This window comes from Jaculus jaculus, chromosome 12 (genome assembly GCF_020740685.1).
Source record: "Jaculus jaculus isolate mJacJac1 chromosome 12, mJacJac1.mat.Y.cur, whole genome shotgun sequence".
Classification (NCBI taxonomy): domain Eukaryota; kingdom Metazoa; phylum Chordata; class Mammalia; order Rodentia; family Dipodidae; genus Jaculus; species Jaculus jaculus.
The window spans coordinates 41,115,293-41,134,952 of NC_059113.1; the positions used below are offsets into that span (position 1 = coordinate 41,115,293).

Here is a 19,660-nt window from a genome sequence, read left to right on the forward strand (position 1 = left end):
GGTCCTTAAGGTTTGTAGGCAAGCTCTTTAACCACTGATCCATCTCTCCAGCCCCCTAAGTATATTTTTATTTAATATTGTTTATTTATTTATTTTGGTTTTTCAAAGTAGGGTTTTGCTGTAGCCCAGGCTGACCTGGAACTCACTATGTAGTGTCAGGGTGGGCTTGAATTCACAGCAATCCTCCTACCTCTGCCTCCCGAATGTTGGGATTAAAGGTGTGTGCCACCATGCCCTGCTTTATTTATTTTTTTAAATATTAATTAATTAATTAATTAATTTGAGAGAGAGGGAAAAAGAAACAGACACAGAGAGAGGGAATGGGCGCACCAGGATCCCCAGCTCCTGCAAACAAACTCTAGATGCATGCACCACCTTGTGCACTTGGTTTACGTGGGTCCTAGGGACTTGAACCTGGGTCCTTTGGCTTTGCAAGCAAGCACCTTAACCACTAAGCCATCTCTGTAGCTCTAAGTTTATTTTTTACCTAATACATTAAAAACCCAAAATGTTTTACATAATGCTGGGTTGCAGTGTGATGTTTCAATGCATGTTTACTTTGTGTATTCAGAATAAATATATCTCAAATATTTATCACTTTATAGCAAAATCATTTGAAATTATTTCAGCTTTTTGAGATGTACAGTTTACAGTGACTACTTAGATGAGAAAGAGACTTGATTGGGAAAAGTGCAAGTTAGTGGTGTGAGAAGGCCTGCAGCAAGCCTAGGTTGCTTGAGGTGTGCACATACAAATAGGAAGGCCCAATGGTCAGCAATAGAGAGGCAAGCCGTGAGTCCAGCCTCTGGCAAGCAAGGGACAGATTCCCACCTTTCTGCTCAGATGTAAGGCAGCAGCCAACAGCCCAAATTAGTGACATCCACACAGGTACTCGCTGCCTTTTTACCCCCCACTTTTTAGCCTTTGTAACCCCAAAGGGGAATATATTCAGAGCACCTCTGAACCTGCAGTGGTCCCTGAAGGAAAGAGACAAGAAGAGCAACCAGTTTTGGCCATTTGCATTATTTTGGCGAGCTTTCCTCTTGTTTTAGCACTAGTAACTGCAGGATTCAAAATAAAGTGGTCTCGAGACGGTTTTCTGGTAGCAGTTGCCAAAGGTTTCAGCCCTGGTGAACACAGCTGTTTGTTAGAGTCCCCTTAGCTGTCCCTGGGGAAGCTGGCCACACAGTCTCAGCGAACACTCCCAGTCTTCCAGCCTTTTGTAGAGTCCTCTCACTGTTAGATTTTGACCTAACCAAATCACCTTCAGTGAAAGGCTTGTTTCTTTGCAGCTGAGTGTCCTTCCCAAATGTTGCAGTCTTGTAGAGGGAGGGCTGGAACATCTGTCAGCAGGCTTAACTGCCCTGGTATACTTCCCAGAGTGTCTTGTAGAATATTCTCAGAAATCAGTCCATGAAAAGATAAAAAAGCTAATTTAGGACTGGAGAGATGTCTCCATGGGTTAAAAGTGCTTGCCACGCAGACACGAAGGACTGAGACCATAAAAGTTAGTTCTGTAGCACCTGTGTAAAACAGCTGTGATTACACATGCCTATAACACCAGTCCTGTGGGGATCAGAGATCTGAGAATAGAGAGCCACTTCGGCTCACAGAAAGTGTTTCCAGGATCAGGGGGATAGTCTGTGTCAAGCAAACATGCAGATGAGCAATAGAGGAGGACATCCTATGTTTTCTGGCCTGCACACACTCACTACATCACACATACCACACATACTACATGCAAACCAAACAAACAAAACCCAAAGCTATAAGCATCTATTGTGTCTCTTCTGAGTACCGACTGCTGCGCTGGCCAGAATGCTTTGCATCTTTTAAACCAGCAGCTTGTAAGAGTTATTGGGGAGCTTTTGGGTTATTTGCCAATATTTACCATGTTAGAAGTCACAGCATGTTTATTATCTCATTTTATAGTAAAATAAACTCATAGCAAATTGTTATTTTGTTTTCTATTTTCATTTATTTAATTGAAAGAGAAACACACAGAGAGAAAATGGGTGTACCATGGTCTCTTGCCAGTACATGAACCCCAGGTGTATGTGCCACTTTGTGCGTTTGGCATTACATGGGCACCAGAAAATCGATCCTGTAACAGGAGGCTTTGCAAGCAAGTGCCTTTAGCTACTCACATATCTCTCCAGCCCAATATGTTCTTTTTATGAAAAAAAAAATCAAAACAAGAGCTGAAGTGTAAAAACTTTTTTTTTTTTTTTTTTTGGTAAAACTCTTTATCTTCATAAAAGACAGTTGAAGTCTCCTGTCTGCTTCTGCATTCAGTTTGTTGTAATAAGTTGCTTTGAGGTTCTTTGAAGAAAATCCTTATGTAGATGTTTGAAAAAAAAAAAAAAGGTATATAGGTGTATTTTAGTAACTTTTTCTGATCATTGTGAACATTGTTCTTTGGCACTGAACCCAAACTTGACATGTGATATATTCTTTAAGATTTATTGCAATATGGGAACTGAAACTACATTAATTGGCTTTTTATAATGTATTTACTAATGAGAGAATAAATGTGAAAAGGCAACCTTGTTGAAGTCATAAAACATGCAATTTTTTAAATTTTGCCAATGGGTGTATTTTACTGAAATGAAGTCCAGGGGCTGGAGAGATGGCTTAGTGGTTAAGGCGTTTGCTTGAGAAGCCTAAGGACCCGTGTTCAGTCTCTCCAGATCCCACATAAGCCAGACACACAGATACAAGCACAAAGTCGCACATGTGCAAGCATCTGGAGTTCGATTGTAGTGGCTGAGGCCCTGGTGCACCAATTTTCTCTCTCTCTAAAAAAAAAAAAGAAAACAAAAAGAAGAAATCAAGTTCAAGACACTGTCACTTAATAAACTCTACTTATGAAAACAACTTGGAATTAATAGTAGAAAATTGGCCTTATGTGATAATTTAAGGAAGAGATTATCTGAAGAATAAAGAGCTCTTGTTTAAGCCGCACATGGTGGTACACGCCTTTAATCCTAGCACTCAGGAGTCAGAGGTAGGAGGATTACCGTGAGTTCAAGACCACCCTGAGTCTACATAGTGAATTCCAGGTCAGCCTGGGCCAGAGTGAGACCCTACCTTGAAAAACAAAACAAAACAAAAAAATAGATCCCTTGTTTGGCTTGATGTTTCTGTCTCCTGATTGGACCCTGACTGATAAATGAAGTGAGATTTTTGTTTTGCTTTTCTTTTTTCCTGTTTGTTTCTTAACCCCTGTATTTATTTTTATTCTAGACTTACTCTGGACTCTTCTGTGTAGTCATAAATCCTTACAAGAACTTACCAATTTACTCTGAGAATATTATTGAAATGTACAGAGGAAAGAAACGTCATGAAATGCCGCCACACATCTATGCCATATCTGAGTCTGCTTACAGATGCATGCTTCAAGGTAAATGGGAGTGTCCATGGAAAACACTCAGTTCTTAGATATAATTTAGTGACTTTTAGTTTCTCAGTATGTTTGACAAAGGTTTTAATTTTCCTTTTAAAGAAATTAAAAAGTAATGTTTACTATAGGAAAGTTATAGATTAAAATAGACAGTGTGACCATTTTCTGTAGGAAGCTAGAATGTTTGTTTCTTCATAACAAGACTTCATATAAATTTTAAATTTATTAAATAACATGATAAATTTATTAAAAAGCATCTAGGGAGCTGGAGGGATGGCCTAGCTGTTAAGTGTGCTTCCTGCGCAAGCATGAGGGGCTGAACAGACCTGATAATCCAAATCTTCAGATCCCACATAAACAGCCGGGTGTGGCTGCAGGGGAGTAGAGTCCTGAGACTCTTTGGAGCCCCACAAACTCTAAAAACATTAAAAAGAGACTGGCTCTAAACAAGACCAGGTGGAAGTGCAATGGAGTGGGGCATCGAGACTTCCACTCTGGTCACCACAGGCAAGCAATCCTCACCCCAAATGAGCATATGGAGTTCTGCAAGGGTGCATACATGTGCACATACCACACATCCACACGTGTGCTTGTATTAGAAAAAAAAAATCTAGGGCTAGGCAGATGGCTTAGTCAGTAAAGTGCTTACTATGAAAGCATGAGAACCTGAATGTGGATTCCCAGGTTAACATAAGAAGCTGGTGGTGCAGCAGGTGTCTTTTCATTAATTAGCAATCATCCTAGTTTCATGCCATGCATAATTTTTTGGGCATGCATTCTACATTTTCAAATGTGTTGATAAGTTGAAAGGTTTGTTTTTAAGAAAACTTAATTTTTTCTTACACTTGGACTTGCCGGGATACTATACCAATATAATGCAGAGTAGTTGTCATCTACTGCTAGCTCAGTCTTTTTTTTTTTTTTTTTTTTTTTTGAGAGTGACAGACACAGAGAGAAAGACAGATAGAAGGAGAGAGAGAGAGAATGGGCACGCCAGGGCTTCCAGCCTCTGCAAACGAACTCCAGACGCGTGCGCCCCCTTGTGCATCTGGCTAACGTGGGACCTGGGGAACCTAGCCTCGAACCGGGGTCCTTAGGCTTCACAGACAAGCGCTTAACCGCTAAGCCATCTCTCCAGCCCTGCTAGCTCAGTCTTTATTGAATGAATGGATGTAAACAGAATTTCCTTGGACATAAACTTGATCACAAAATTCACATGTTCAGTAAAAGCCTAGAACAGCAGTATTAACCCAGTTGGAAACTAAAGTAGTAAACTAGAAGACTAGAACACAGAACAAAAACTTATGTGTAGAACTTATGAGAGAGAGGAGGAAACATGGAGAATCAATATAGACTCTGGGTTCCACCCCAGAAGTGCTACTTGTGGGAAAACTCATCTGAGCTACTGAAATTCCCAGGTCCTCAGATAGAATCTTGCCAGGCAGGCATACAGAAAGATGATGCATCTTACATCACTTGGCAGTTAGTTCAAAATCAGATGACACCCATGGAAAGAAATCACGGACTTCTCATCTATAGTATTGAGCCTCAGAAATCAAATGTAGCCACATTGAGAGCTGCACGCTATAATCATATGAGGTCACCAGAGCCTGCCACAGTCCAGGCTCACCACCATGTAGCTCCTCTTCCTTTGCTGCTCATACCATCTAGCCTAACTGGCCTCCTGCCAGTAGCAGGTAACCAGCATTGCTACTAACTTCTATTGATCTAGCTATGAAGAACAGTAACTGTAGTGGCCATCTTTTTAGGCTGCCATGTATATTTAAGTCCTGAGTCTCCATCTTTAAGTCCATCTTCCTTTAGTCTTAGAATGAAACCCAAAACGTCTTGTTCTGTTTGGTTCTATCATATTACATCTGCATCACTCCCCTCCCTTCCTCTCCTGTCTCTTCTTTTCCCTTCTCTTCCTTTTCACTTCTGCTTTCTCCTGTTCTATGTTTTGGCTTTCTGGGATAGGTTTTAATGTAGCCCACACTAACCTTAAAACTCAGTATGTAGCCAAGAATGACCTTGAACTTGTGATCCCCCTGCTTTCTGCCTTTTTATTTTTGTCTCACATAGCACTGGCTCTCTGATGTGCTCTCTTCCCTGATATCCAGTGTTTTCATTTCCTCCAGGCTTTTCCTCCACCCTTGAACATGGGTGTGAGCCTACTCAGTGAAGATTGTTTCATCATTCAAACCCTGTGTCCTGGGAGATGAAGTTTGTGTCTTTACTTGCCATGTATTTGCTAAGCCTTTTCTCCTTTACCCCTTGGAAAAGCTGTGTCTTTCACCTCTCTTCATTCCTTTCCAAAGCTTTCTTCTCAGTTTCTTTTCTTGTTGCTTGATGGCTCTGTGCCCCAACACAGTTTTCTGTGCTTCAAGACTTTCTGTAACCCCGTGTTCCATTATACATATTTCTTCATGAATCATTCGGTGCCTTTATCTCACTGTGCCACTAACCTCTATAGTAACGTTGACTTTGCTGTCATGTTGAATTGTCTGGGTTTTCAAATAATATCTCAGAAATTCTATTGTAGTGTCCTCCCAGAGCCACACTTTGCCTCCGTTATATCCCTCTGGAGGACCTCTTGTTCTGTCCTCCCTGTAATTGCCAATGCACCCTTTTCTTTTTTCCTCAGATAGGTAGGTTTATGGTCTTCCATTTCAGTAGCCTTCTGTCTGTATTCCCGTAGCCCATTTATCCAACTCTTCTATTAAAGATACTTTTTGGAAAAATTCCCATGCTAGGGGAATGGAGCTGTTTGTCTCTTTAGGTACCCTTATTTGGGTTATTGACACTTCTGGAGTTACGCTCACACATCTGAGCAGATTGATCCAGCTATAATTTCATGACCATGAATCTGATTCTGTCTGTGTCATGACTGACCCCCCCTCTCCATAACGATATTTTGGACATGTGTGTGCTTTGGACCTCTGGCTTGTGCTCAATCGCTCTCTCGCTCTCTTTCTCTCTCTCTCTCTTTTTTTTTTTTTTTTTGGTTTTTGGTTTTTGGAGGTAGGGTTTCACTCTAGCCCAGGCTGACCTTGAATTCACTGTGTAATCTCAGGGTGGCCTTGAACTCATGGTGATCCTCCTACTTCTGCCTCCCGAGTGCTGGGATTAAAGGTGTGCGCCATCACACCTGGTGGACCTCTGGCTCTTTGTATGCTCCTCTACTCCCTAGATGGTGACTTCTCATTTCAGAGAACTGCCCCAGCTTTCCAAAACAGATCAATAAACTATCTCCTCTTGTGTCTAGTGCTGTCTAAGACTGGTCTTGCCTGTTCCTTCACCTCTGAGGTTGACCACACCTCTAGGAATCTCACAGAGTTGATTATTCTGAGATTAACTGTATCTCCTACCTTACTTTTTTTTTTTAAATTTTTTTGTTCATTTTTTATTTATTTATTTGAGAGCGACAGACATAGAGAGAAAGACAGATGGAGAGAGAGAGAGAGAATGGGCGCGCCAGGGCTTCCAGCCACTGCAAACAAACTCCAGACGCGTGCGCCCCCTTGTGCATCTATCTGGCTAACGTGGGACCTGGGGAACCGAGCCTCGAACCAGGGTCCTTAGGCTTCACAGGCAAGCGCTTAACCACTAAGCCATCTCTCCAGCCCACCTACCTTACTTTTTATAGACTTCTAGCATGAGCATTATATTTGCCAGTCTTTCCCATTACTGTTTTTGGTTTTTCGAGGTAGGGTCTCACTCTGGACCAGGCTGACCTGGAATTAACTGTGTAGTCTCAAGGTAGCCTTGAACTCTCAGCGATCCTCCTACCTCTGCCTCCCAAGTGCTGGGATTAAAGGTGTGTGCCACCATGCCCGGCCCCATTACTGTTTTTTAAAAAGTTTTTTTTTCCCCTTCTTTTACTGTTTTTTAAAAAGTTTTTTTTTTTCCCTTCTTTTATTGCCAGATTTTGAAATATTGTCAGCAGGCAGGTAGATAAAATGGGTGGGAACTTGGAAATGCTGTTTTCTTGGGGAGCTTAAGACACATGGCAGTAGGGAGATGGCAGATAGAAATTGTAGAAGAAACAGATAAGACATTTTAAATTCTTTTCATTAGTTTCACTTTTTGGGTAGGAGAGATTCACTGTAGGGTTTCACTCTAGTCCAGGCTGACCTGGAACCCATTTTGTAGCCCCTGGCTAGCTTCAAACTCACAGTGATCCTTCTACCTCTGCCTCCTATGTGCTGAGATTGAAAGCATATACCACCACACCCATCTACTTATTTTTCTTATAGAATCTTACCATCTTGTTCTGGTAGACAACTAAGAGCATTGCCTGCATTGTTTTGGGAACCTTAAGGCCTCCCTAATAGCTTACTAGGAGATAACCCTGATACTTTCCTATAGCAACCTATAATATACTTTTGTATCCACCATTGTCATTACATCAAATATTTTAAACCAATACTTACGAAGAGAATGAGGACTAAGATTACAGAGGGAGTCTGAACATGCTTCTCTCAGAATGTAACAGGTTAAGTAGGGGATAAAAATATAAAGGAGACTGGAGAGATGGTTCAGTGGGTAAAGTACACATGCCATATAGGCATGAGGACCTGAGTTTGTTCCTTAGCACCCATGTAAAAGCTGAGAATAACCTGTAACTTATGCCTTGTAATCCCAGTGCTGGGAAGGCAGAGGCAAGAGGATCCCTGGGGCTTCCTAGCTACCTTATGTAGATGAATTGGTAAGCTCCAGGTTCAGTGAGTGACTACTCATGAAAAGAAGATGGAGAGAACTTGGGGAAGACATCTGATACTGATCTCTGGCCTTCACATACACACTACAAACATACAAAGAATATGAAGGATGTAATTTAACACTTTAGCAAGCTGAAATTCAAAAGTTTTTATATAAGACAACTACCTATCAAACAAAAGCACAGTCCTAATTTGGTACAAATTTTGATGTAGACCACTAAACAATACAAAATAATGTATGGAGCTTCAAGATCAGAATTTATCAGGGAAATAAAAAAAAAATTGTTAAGATCAAGAACATGGAGGAGGACTGTGAAACACTGTCTTCTGATACTATTCCATTAACATTCATGAATTCACAGCAGCTGTCTTTCCTGCACAAGATTGAGCCTGTCACTACTTTGCCATCAATAGGGAATGGTATATGAGACCCTGTACCTCCCAGGGTAGTTACTGGCAGCTAATGGTTTCTGGGAGAGGTGGAATTAGGCTCTTCAGTGGTGTAGCCAATGGTAATAAGGTGGGGATTAATGAGGAAAACAAAAGTGCTAATGGGAAAGAGAGAGGGTGATAGAGTAGTTGGGGAGAATAAAATCAAAACATTATATACACGTATGAAAATGTCAAAAATGTGTGAATAAAATTAATTTATCTAGGAAATTTGAAACAATTATTTTTATTAAACTTAAACGAAGAGATTTGAAATAGCAACAAATACCCAGTAAAGGTTTGTTACACGCCTGTTCTACCACCGACCTTTCTCTACAGGAAATCACATTGTCTGTTTCTTCTTCATACTTATAAGGAGCAAGCTTCTGTCATTTTTCTTTGTCTCACTTTTACTTCTGGTATTAGAGGTTTTCTTAATTAGAAGTATTTTTGTAATTTTTTTTGTTTATTTTTATTTATTTATTTGACAGCAACAGAGAGAGGAAGAAAGAGAGAGAGAATGGGCGCATGAGGGCTTCCGGCCACTGCAAACGAACTCCAGACGTGTGTGCCCCTTTTGTGCATCTGGCTAACGTGGGTCCTGGAGAATCGAGCCTCGAACCGGGGTTCTTAGGCTTCACAGGCAAGCGCTTAACCGCTAAGCCATCTCTCCAGCTCTAGAAGTATTTATTTATTTAGAGACAGAGAGAGAATGGGTGTGTGTGTCAGGGCCTCTAGTCACTGCAAATGAACTCCAGATGCATGTACCACACGTGCATCTGGCTTATATGGGTATTGGGAAGTCAAACTGGGTCCTTTGGCTTTGCAGGCAAATGTCTTAACCGCCAAGGCATCTCTCCAGCCCAGAAGTTTTTAACTCATCTGAACTCCCCTAATTTTACTGAAGAAGCTCAGCTACTAGCATCTTTCCTTCAGTCATTTATTGAAGTTATTTAAGTCACATTTCCTTTTTTATGTAATTTGTTTCTCTGGGTTTAACAAGTTTTCAAGTTTGGGAGCAGGGGGTAGTCTTACAGTTCCTTACCTACTAGACACCTTTCTGGAGTGTCCCACCCCAAACTATGCTTACTGCTCTTGGGTTTTGCCTTTGCCAGCACCCAAGCAGTTCATTTACTTCTTTCCTTGCTTGTAGTTCCTAAGCCTCACTGTGGCTCAACAGACATCATTACTGAGCTACATCCTTTGCCCCAGCTTCCTGTCATTTCTCATTGGGCTTTTGTTGTTGTTTGTTATGTTTTATTTTTCAAGGTAGGGTTCTCACTGTAGTCCCAGACTGGCCTTGAACACACATTCTGCTACCTCTGCCTCCAGATTGCTGGGATTAAAGGCATGTGCCACCATGCCCTGCTTATTGTGCTTTTAAATGGCATCGTCCTAATGCTTATTTGACATATACATCTTGGGTGATACACAAATATTTTGATCCTTTTTAAGTGGATAGTTTGTTTTCTTATTGTACAATGTTGAAACTGTTCTTTGCAGGTACATGTCCTATATTAGAGAAATTATTTGCAGAGGTTTTTTTTTTTTTTTCCTTTCTTTCTAGTCTCTATTTCAGGTTATTTTGCATGTAGGGTACAAGATGTGGATTGAGGGATTGAGGTTCATATAGTTACTGAGTCATTTTAGCACTATTAAGAAGACTGTGTCTCCAGTGATATGCCTTTCTATGTTGGTTGAAAATCACCAGAGGTCATGTGTAAGACTCCCTTGATCTAAATGTCTAGTTCCTCATTAGTATCTCCTTATAGTAACTGCAGTTTACCTCTTGAAATCAGATAGTGACTGTCTTTTATTTCTGTTCTTTTAAGATTGTCATAGCTCATAGAACTAATAAGATTGAGTCCTCTACTCCATGAACATAGTTTATATAGTGTGTCTAGTATACATGTTCTTTTTGCTATCTTTCTTAAGTATTCAGTTGTTTTTAGTATACAGATTGTGTATATGTTTTGTTGGATTAATACCTAATTATAACAAATACTTTAGTAAAACTAAATGTTGTATGCATTTTTCATTTTTATTTTTAATTCTTTGTTTGTTTGATTTTTCAAGGTAGGGTTTCTCTTTAGCCCAGGCTGACCTGGAATTCATTATGTAGTCTCAGGGTGGTCTCACACTCACAGCGATCCTCCTACCTCTGCCACCCAAGGGCTAGGATTAAAAGCATGCGCCACCATGCCCAACTTGTGTTTTTTATTTTTAAATTAACTTTTGAAATTTCTGTTTCTGTTTGTTCACTATTAATATGTAGAAATGGGACTTTAAAAAGTATGTATTCACCTTGTGACCTTCTCTAACTTACTCTGGAAAAGTTTTCTTTTGTTTTTGTAAGTTCTCAAATAGAAACTGTTATTTTCTATGCCTTTAATTTTTTCTTCTTGCTTTAAAAAATATTTATTTGCATGTGTGTATGAGTATGCCAGGGTCTCTTGTTGCTTGACGTAAGGAATGCCAGATGCTTGTGCCACTTTTGTGCCTAGCTTTATGCAGGTTTGGGGCATTTGAACCCAGGCTACAGTCTTTGCAAGTAAGCACCATTAACTGATAAAACATTTCCCTACCCCTTGATTTATGATGTTCGGTGGAAGTGATGAGAAAAGACACTCTTACCTTCTTCATGATATTAGAAATTATTTTCAGGTTTTCATCATTAAAAATGATATTAGCTATAGGGTGTTTTTTTGTTGTGGGAAGGTAACCTTAGTCAGGTTAAAAGTTGCTTTATATTCTAGTTTACTAAGTATTTCAGTTTAATTTAATTAATTTATTTATTTGAGAGAGAGGGAGGGAGAAAGAGGCAGACACAGAGAGAATGAGAATGGGCACACCAGGACCCCCAGCCACTGCAAACAAACTCTAGATACGTGTGCCATCTTGTGCATCTGGCTTACATGGGTACTGGGGAATCGAGACTGGGTCCTTAGGCCATCTGTCCAGCCCTGGTTTTATTTTTTGAAGTCATGAATGGATGTTGGATTTGTTTTCAGAGTCTATATTCACTGATCACATGGCTTTTCTTTCTTGATCTGTTGATACAGTGAACTCAATTACTTACCTTTTGGGTATTAAAGAAGCCTTATATGCCCAGGACAAATACCAGTTCCTCATTATATGTCTCACTTTTTATACATTGCTGGATTTTATTTATTAACATGTTGTTAAGAAATTTTATGCTTTTGCCCATCTTTATACATTGTTTTGTTCTACTACAGTATCTTTTTTTTTTTTTTTAAAGTTTTAGCATCAAACTGAACTAAGGCTATTCTCTTAGGAAAGGTTAGTAAATGGTTCTTCCTCTTCAATTTCCTGAAGAGGAAATTGGTATTTGTTTCTTCATGTTATTCCTGGGTTTGTAAACTTCACTGCTTTGTATTGGAAGAACTCTAATTACAAATTCAATTCCTCTGGTAGATATAAGCTAGTCAGTTACTATTTTTCTTTAAGAGAGTTTCTTATAAAGAAATGATCCCAGGCTGGAGAGATAGCTTAGTGTTTAAGGCACTTGCCTACAAGCCTAAGAACCCATGTTCTATTCTTCAGATCCCACATATATCAGATGCACAAAGGTAAGACAAGTGTAAGGTTGCACATGCCCACTAGGTGGCGCAGGCATCTGACATTTGATTGCAGTGGCTAAGGTCCTGGCATGACAATTTTCTCTCTCTTAAAAAAAAAAAGATCCCTTATTTCTGAGTTGTCAAATATTTTAGTATGAAGTGGATCCTGACATTTTCTTAATTTTCTTTTAGTTTATCTATAAATTACACAGTGATACTCACATTTCTGTTCCAAATATTAGAATATCAGTAATTGCTGACATTTTTTCCTTTTGCCTGGTCAGTTTGGCTAGAGGTTTATCAGTGCCATTAATCTTCTCAACACATAGGCTCATTGAATTTTGCTTTTGTTTTGGTAGGGTTTCACTCTAGCCCAGGCTGACCTGGAATTCACTATGTACTCTCAGGGTGGCCTCTAACTCCTGTTGATCCTCCAACCTCTGCCTACCAAGTGGAGTGCTGAGATTAAAGGCGTGCACCACCATACCCAGTTCTGCTTTTTCTTTTCTTCTGTTTTCCGCTGCATGCTCTCTGTTCTTCTATTTAAATGTTTTGTCTGGCTACATTGGATGGGTTTTCAGAGTTTAAAGATCACGAGGAACTGTCATAGTGCTGCACCTGGTCCTTCAAGGACTTTGCAAAACTGAGCAAAGAGGAAGGGCAGAATATTAACAGAGTTGAGAGGATCCTGGAGGTTGTCAAGCCTATACCTCTTATTTAACTAATAGAGAAATTGAGGCCCAAAGTTAAGGTCAGATTGCCATGTAAATGGAGGAGTCTGGCTAGAAGAGAGTTTGTTGTTGATTGCTGCATGAATGGTGAGTAAGGGAAGGAAGCCTCCAGCTCTGAAGATAAATTGTTGTGTAGCTCTTCAATTTCAGACAATGATTGTAGCATGTGTAGATGCAAGAAGATAGCTGTTCTAGATTAACTGAGAGTCTAATTTAGAAACCAGTTCAAAACAGCCATTAAAAATAAAAAACAAAAATATACTATAATGGAGTTCTACAGAAAGTGCTCAGTCTGGTGGTTGGGGGGGGATAGCTGAGGAGTTGGTTCAAAGGTTAAAGGCTCATGCTTGCAAAGCCTGCCAGCCTGAGTTCAATTCTCTAGCCATCCATGTAAATCTGGACAGGCATTCCTTTGCAGTGACAAAAAAAGACCCTGTTATGCTCACACGCACACAGGCAAATAAATAAATAAATAATTTAAGAAGTTAAAAAAATTGCTCAGAACAAGAGAGTTAAGGGTCTGAAAGTTCATATATTAAGAATGCATACACAGGCTGGAGAGATGGCTTAGTGGTTAAGGCACTTGCCTGCATAGCCTGAGTACCTATGTTCTATTCTCCAGGTCCCCCTGAAGCCAGGTGATGCAAGAAGACAAGGTTGTACATGAACACTAGGTGGCACAGACATCTGGAGTTCGATTGTAGTGGCTGGAGGTCCTGGCATACCAGGAAAAATTCTCTCTCTGTCTCTCATAAAAACATAAAATATTGATGAAAAAGAATGAGTATGCAAAGATCCTAAATTTATATTTATCTTGTATTGTTTCTTGTACAGTCTTTTATTCTTCTTTGAAATTTATTTATGATTTATTCAGTATTAAAGAATTAAGTTTTGGGGTAGAGAGATAGCTTAGCAACTAAGGCACTTGCCTGTGAAGCGTAAGGACCCGTGTTTGACTCTACAGTTCCCAGATGCACAAAGTGACGCAAACGTGCAAGGTCATACATGTGCACAAGGTGGTGCACATGTCTGCTGTTCTATTGTAGTGGCTGGAGGCCCTAGCATGCCTGTTTTCTCCCCCTTCCCCCATCCTTTCTCTCTCTCTCTCTCTCTCTCTCTCTCTCTCGTTTGCATAAAAAAAAAGACCAGTCTGTTGGGCTTGCCTCATTTAAAAAAAAAAAAGGAGAGAGAAGAAGAAAAAAGAATTAGCTTTCATTATGTTGTATTTCAAACAAATTTTGTTTTCCCCCTGCTCCCTCCCTCTCCTTCTTTATACCCTTTCCCCACCACAGTCTTCTTAAAAAACATATTTTTAACTTTATTGACAATTTTCATACTTGTACATGGTGAATTTTGATCATAATACCCTCCTACTACTATTTCTTTGTCCCTTCCCATTCCTGTTCTTCCTCCACTGAACTCCTTTTTGGCTAGTCCTTCTTTTATTTTGATGTCCTTCGTTTGGTTTTAGTCAGTCCTCATCACCCATGTTGATGGACCTAATCTTGTAATAACTGCTGTGAGCTTATGAATGCAATGGCCACTTCATGTGTGGAAGACAGTGTTTCAAAGTATTCTTCCCATCCTCTGGCCCTTACATTCTTTCTGCCCTCTAGTCTTCATGTTCCCTGAGAAGTGGAAGGTGTGATAGAGATGTCTCATTTACTGCCAAGCAACTTGAGAGGCAGGGCAATAATATGTTCTTTGTACAACTCAGTTTAAACATATGATTTGTGAATATATTTGTTTATTTTAGTAGTAGTATATTAAAAGAGTATCACATCCTTGATGACTTACTCTCTTTTTAGGTTATTTATGCCAGAACTTCTTTGAGGTCTTTATTGGGTACCCAGTAGCCCCCACCACAGACAAGCAAGCAGATAGGGGGGAACACTGTTAAGAACACAGGCACTGGAGGCAGGGAGGCCTAGGTGTTCATCACAGCTTACATGCCCTTAGTAGCTGTGTTACTTAGGGAGATTACTTAAACTTGTCAGTGCAATAGGGATAATAATACTGGCAAGTGACTAAAAGTCCTACATCTTACACCAATAACTTTGTCAATAAGCCAGATGTGGATTCAAATTTTACCTTTTCTTTTAATTTGAAAACAATAAATCATTAATCACTTTTATTAAAAATAAATAATTAGCCAGGCAAGGTGACAAACACCTTTAATCCCAGCACTCAGGAGGCATAGGTAGGAGGATCACAATGAGTTTGAGGTCTCCCAGAGACTACATAGTGAATTCCAGGTCAGCCTGACCAAGAGTGAGACCCTACCTTGACCTCCCCCCAAAATAATTAATTAATTAATTAGGGCTGGATAGGTGACTCAACAATTAAGGTATTTGCCTGCATTTTTCCAGTACCCAAGTAAAGCCAGATACAAAAAGTGGCACATGCAATTGGAATTTATTTGCAGTAGGTAGAAGCCCTGGTGTGTTTCTTCTCTCCTCTCCTCCTTGAAAATAAATATTTTAAAAAATGAATAGGGCTGGAGAGATGGCTTAGTGGTTAAGGCGCTTGTCTACGAAGCCTAAGGACCCATGTTCAATTCTTCAGGTCCCATGTAAGCCAGTTGCATAAGGTGATGCAAGTACAAGGTTGCACCTGTGCACAAGGGGGAACACACATCTGGAGTTTGATTGCAGTGGCTGGAGGCCCTAGTGTACCAATTCTCTCTCAGGCATAAAAACAAAATAGACAGTCTGTTGGGCTTGTCTCAAAAATATCAATTATGAAACCATGGTAGAAATAATCATTGTACGTTCTGTTAGGTTTTTGTCATTGTGACAAATACTCAAGAGACACAATTTAAAGAAGGAATGATTTATTTTGCTCAGTTTCAGAACTTTCAGGCCATAGTTGTATGACTGGTATGGGCCTGAGGAGAGCTTAGGAGCTCATGCCATGGTAGAGAGAGGCAGGAGCCAAAGACAAGGTATTTCGTTATAGGGCATACTTCCTGTGACCTTTTCCCTCCAACTAGATCCTACCTCCCAGGTATGCCATCATATTATTGGCTATATCAAGGGATCAATCTATTAATGAGGTCATAATCCTTGAGATCCTGTTACTTCCCAAAAGTCCATCAAGCTTGCAATCAAAGCCCCACTACACAATCCTTCTCAATTTCAAGTTATAATAGCTATTGCTGGGTGTGATGGCACAATTCTGTAATTCCAGAACTTGGGAAGTTGAAGCAGGAGGATCAGGGGTTTAATATCATCTAGGCCACAGTTTGTTGGGCTACATGAGACCCTACCTCAAAACAAAAACAAAACCCAGGTATAAGATTTTGGCAGTGGTTAAGCATCATATAAAATGTTCATTTTAGTCAGGTGGGTGTGATTACACATGACTTTAATCCCAGAACTTGGGAGGCAGAGGTAGGCAGATCACCATGAGTTCTAGGCCACCCTGAGACTACATAGTGAATTCCAGGTCAGCCTGGGCCGCAGTGAGGCCCTACCTGGGGGGAGGGGTTCATCCTTGTTGGGCAGAGTGGTGCAGACCTGTAATCTGAGGTCTGAAGAGACAAAGACAAGACAAGCCCTGCTGCATGTTGTCCAGCTAGTCTAGCTTAATCATTAAGCTTTAGTCCAATGAGAGACCCTGCCTCTAAAAGAGAGAGATGGATGGGGACTGGAGAGATGGCTTAGCAGTTAAGGCATTTGCCTGCAAAGCCTAAGGACCAATGTGTGACTCCCCAGATCTCATGTAAGCCAGATGCACAAGGTGAATCAAGTGCAAGGTCACACATGAGCACAAGGTGACACACGTGTCTGGAGTTCGGTTGCAGTGGCTGGGAGCCCTAGCACACCAATTCTCTTTCTCTTGCTCATAAAAATGGGAGATAGATGGCATCCCTAAGAATATTACTTAAGGATGACTTCTCCATACATGTGTCCTCTCACACACATGTGCTCATACACATATGAACACACTCCTCCACATGTGTAGGAAAACAAAGATGCTTATCTCTGCTGGCTTTGGGTATCGTTGAAACCATTCTGAGAGCAATGGTTTCCAAATCCTGAGAGTTTATTTAAAGAAGGATTTTCAATCCTTTCTTCCCTAAAGTACATTTTTTATGAAACTTTCCAGTTGAATTTTACTTCTACCTGTGATTGAGGGTCAGGGTTCATGGAGCATACGAGGTCATCTAGGCTAAAATGTGAAGAGTAGAGGGTGGGTCCTTATTAACTCCTTGAGAGTCTGGCACAATTGTAGGAGATAATGAGTGAACTTGGTTAGATATAGGACTGTGATTAGTTTGACAATTTCATCTTGACTTGAGAAGAAAGTTACTAATGTTTTATAGGCTGTGACTTCAACTTTATTATATCAAAAAATGTAAAACCAGGCAAATAGTCATTCTTTTTTGTTTGTTTTGTTCTATTTTATAGATCGTGAGGACCAGTCAATTCTTTGCACGTAAGTAAATGTTGGATCTTTAGACTTTTTTATTTTTTATTCTTGTGGAAAGTAGAAATTTATACTTTGGAATGAGTGGGATAGAGCAAGAGTTGGATGTGACTATTGCAGTTAAGTTATGTTTATACAAGTCACTTAAATTTGGTGTTACTGTTATGACACCGAACTTTTCACACTTATATTTCTAAGTGTAGGCTACTGTACATTTCATTGTTTGTTCTTTTTATTCAATATACAGTTTTTCATTAGGTGGCTTGTGTTCTGTGTGCTAGGTACTAAGACTCGTAGCTAAATAAATCAGTTTATGACAGGGCATGCTTCACGACACATGTTAGGAAGATCTCTGCAATGTGGAACGTGGGCTGGAGGGGAAGGGTTGAAACAGGGAGATAACTTAGTAGACTATGGTGACTGCAGGCAAAGAGTTGGCTACATGGTGGTCAGTTCAGGAGATAGACTTACCAGGATTTGGTGGTTTATGTACCAAAGAAAAGGGAGTAGACGGTAGGCCTATTGATGGATCAGAGTGTCTTCTGGTATGGGAACACAGGAGGAGACAGATTGGAGTAGCAGATAATAAAGCGCTATTTGGGCCGCATTGCCAGTGAGGTGCCAGTGATCCATCTGAGTATAGCTGTTCATCAGCTCGTGGCTCTCACGCTCAAGAGAGAGACATGTAGAACTAAGGCACCAATAGCACACATTGTAATAGAAGCCAGTATGGTGCGTGTGATTGCTAGTGTGTGGAATCCTGAGGAAATCAGCACTCAAGGGCTGCCCAGAGAACGAAGAACTGTGGAGGTCAAAGTGACCCAACATGGAGGCATGAGAAGGCCAGAGGAATGATAGCATAGCTAGCAGAGAGAGGCCTTTCCAGAAAGAAGGGGGAATGGTCAGCAGATCAGCTCCCACCTGAGGCTGAGTGAGATGAAAAGAAGCCTGTGCCATAGAAGATAGAGGATATGAGAGGACTGAGTGACAGGTTGGGGAGGAGACAAAAGACAGATTGGAGTTAAGAAATGAGGGGAGGTGAAAAGTTTAAAAAATAAAAATGCCCAAAAAATCAAGTAGAGAGCCACTATAATTTCAGCACTATGAAAACTCATCAAGAGGAAGGAGGCTTTCAGCTCAGTTCCAGCTTGTGTCACGTGTTCTACAACCGAAGCCCGTGGTGTCTTCAGCAATAGCGTTCTAGTTGTAGTTCTGGTGGCAGTCAAATGCCTTGGTAATAGGCTGCTGCATTTTGGTGGCCTCAGGGCCTCCCTGACCAAGAACTCACTGGGAAGTAGCCCACCCCTGGCACTATGATTTTTCTGGAACCATCTTTGGCTTTTGGGCACAGCATTATCCACACTTACAGGGTACTTCTGCCACAACTGTCTTTTTCTTTAAATTACAGATTTTTTTTTTCCCCATTTTTCGAGGTAGCCTCTTGCTCTAGCCCAGGCTGACCTATAATTCACTTGTATTCTCAGGGTAGCCTCCAACTCACAGCAATCCTCCTACCTCTGCCTCCCAAGTGCTGGGATTAAAGGCGTGCACCACCATGCCCAGATAAATTACAGATTTTTAAACTAAGTTAGCAAATTGCTTTCATATTGCTCATTCATATTTTCAGTTTTGATATAACCTCCTCCTACCTGCTCCTCTCCTCTATTCTCCCCTGATCCCACTTAGAGTATTCCACCCCCATTAAGATCCTTTCCTTTCACTACCTCCCTCCCCTCCCTTCCTCATGGCCCCTTTCTAGCTTCCTGGCCTCTATTATTGACTCTTAGTCCAACGCACTACAAATCTAAAAATTCAAAGCTAGGTTCTGCATATAAGAGAGAACATGTGGCATTTGATTTTCTGAGCCTGAGTACCTCACTTAATATAATCCTTTCCAGATCTATCCATTTCCCTGGAAATTCATAATTTCATTTTCCTCTACAGCTGAATGAAACTCCATTGTGTAAATCTTCATTGTCCATTTATCAGTTGATAGGCACTAGGTTAATTTCATTTTCTAAATACTGTGAGTAGAGCAGCAATGAACATGGCTGAGCAGTCATTTCTTTAATAAAATATAGAACCTTTAGAGTATATGCCCAGAAGTGGTATTCCTCCTCCACTTTATTTTTTGAGGCAAGGTTTCTCACTGAAGTTGAAGCTGTCCAAATGAGCTGCACTAGCTAGCCAGCAGGCCCCAGGGATTCTCCTGTCTCTACCTCCTCAGCATTTGGGTTACAGGCACATTACTACACTCAGCTTTTACTTGGGTTGCTGGGGGTTAGAATTACCAGCTGAGGGCCAGAGAGATGGCTTGGTGGTTAAGGCGCTTGCCTGAAAAGTCTAAGGACCCATGTTCTACTC

General features: G+C 40.6%; 1 protein-coding gene across 3 annotated transcripts in view; it reads left to right on the forward strand.

The window, feature by feature from the left end:
• The window catches only part of Myh10 (myosin heavy chain 10), a 164,288-nt gene that overhangs the window by 30,537 nt on the left and 114,091 nt on the right, over positions 1-19,660 (forward strand). For all 3 annotated transcript variants that reach the window (XM_045131555.1, XM_045131556.1, XM_045131554.1), the window contains exons 3-4: positions 3,247-3,403; positions 17,278-17,305. In XM_045131555.1, the coding sequence (XP_044987490.1) occupies positions 3,247-3,403; positions 17,278-17,305 (185 nt within the window). The remainder of the gene's footprint in view (positions 1-3,246; positions 3,404-17,277; positions 17,306-19,660) is intronic.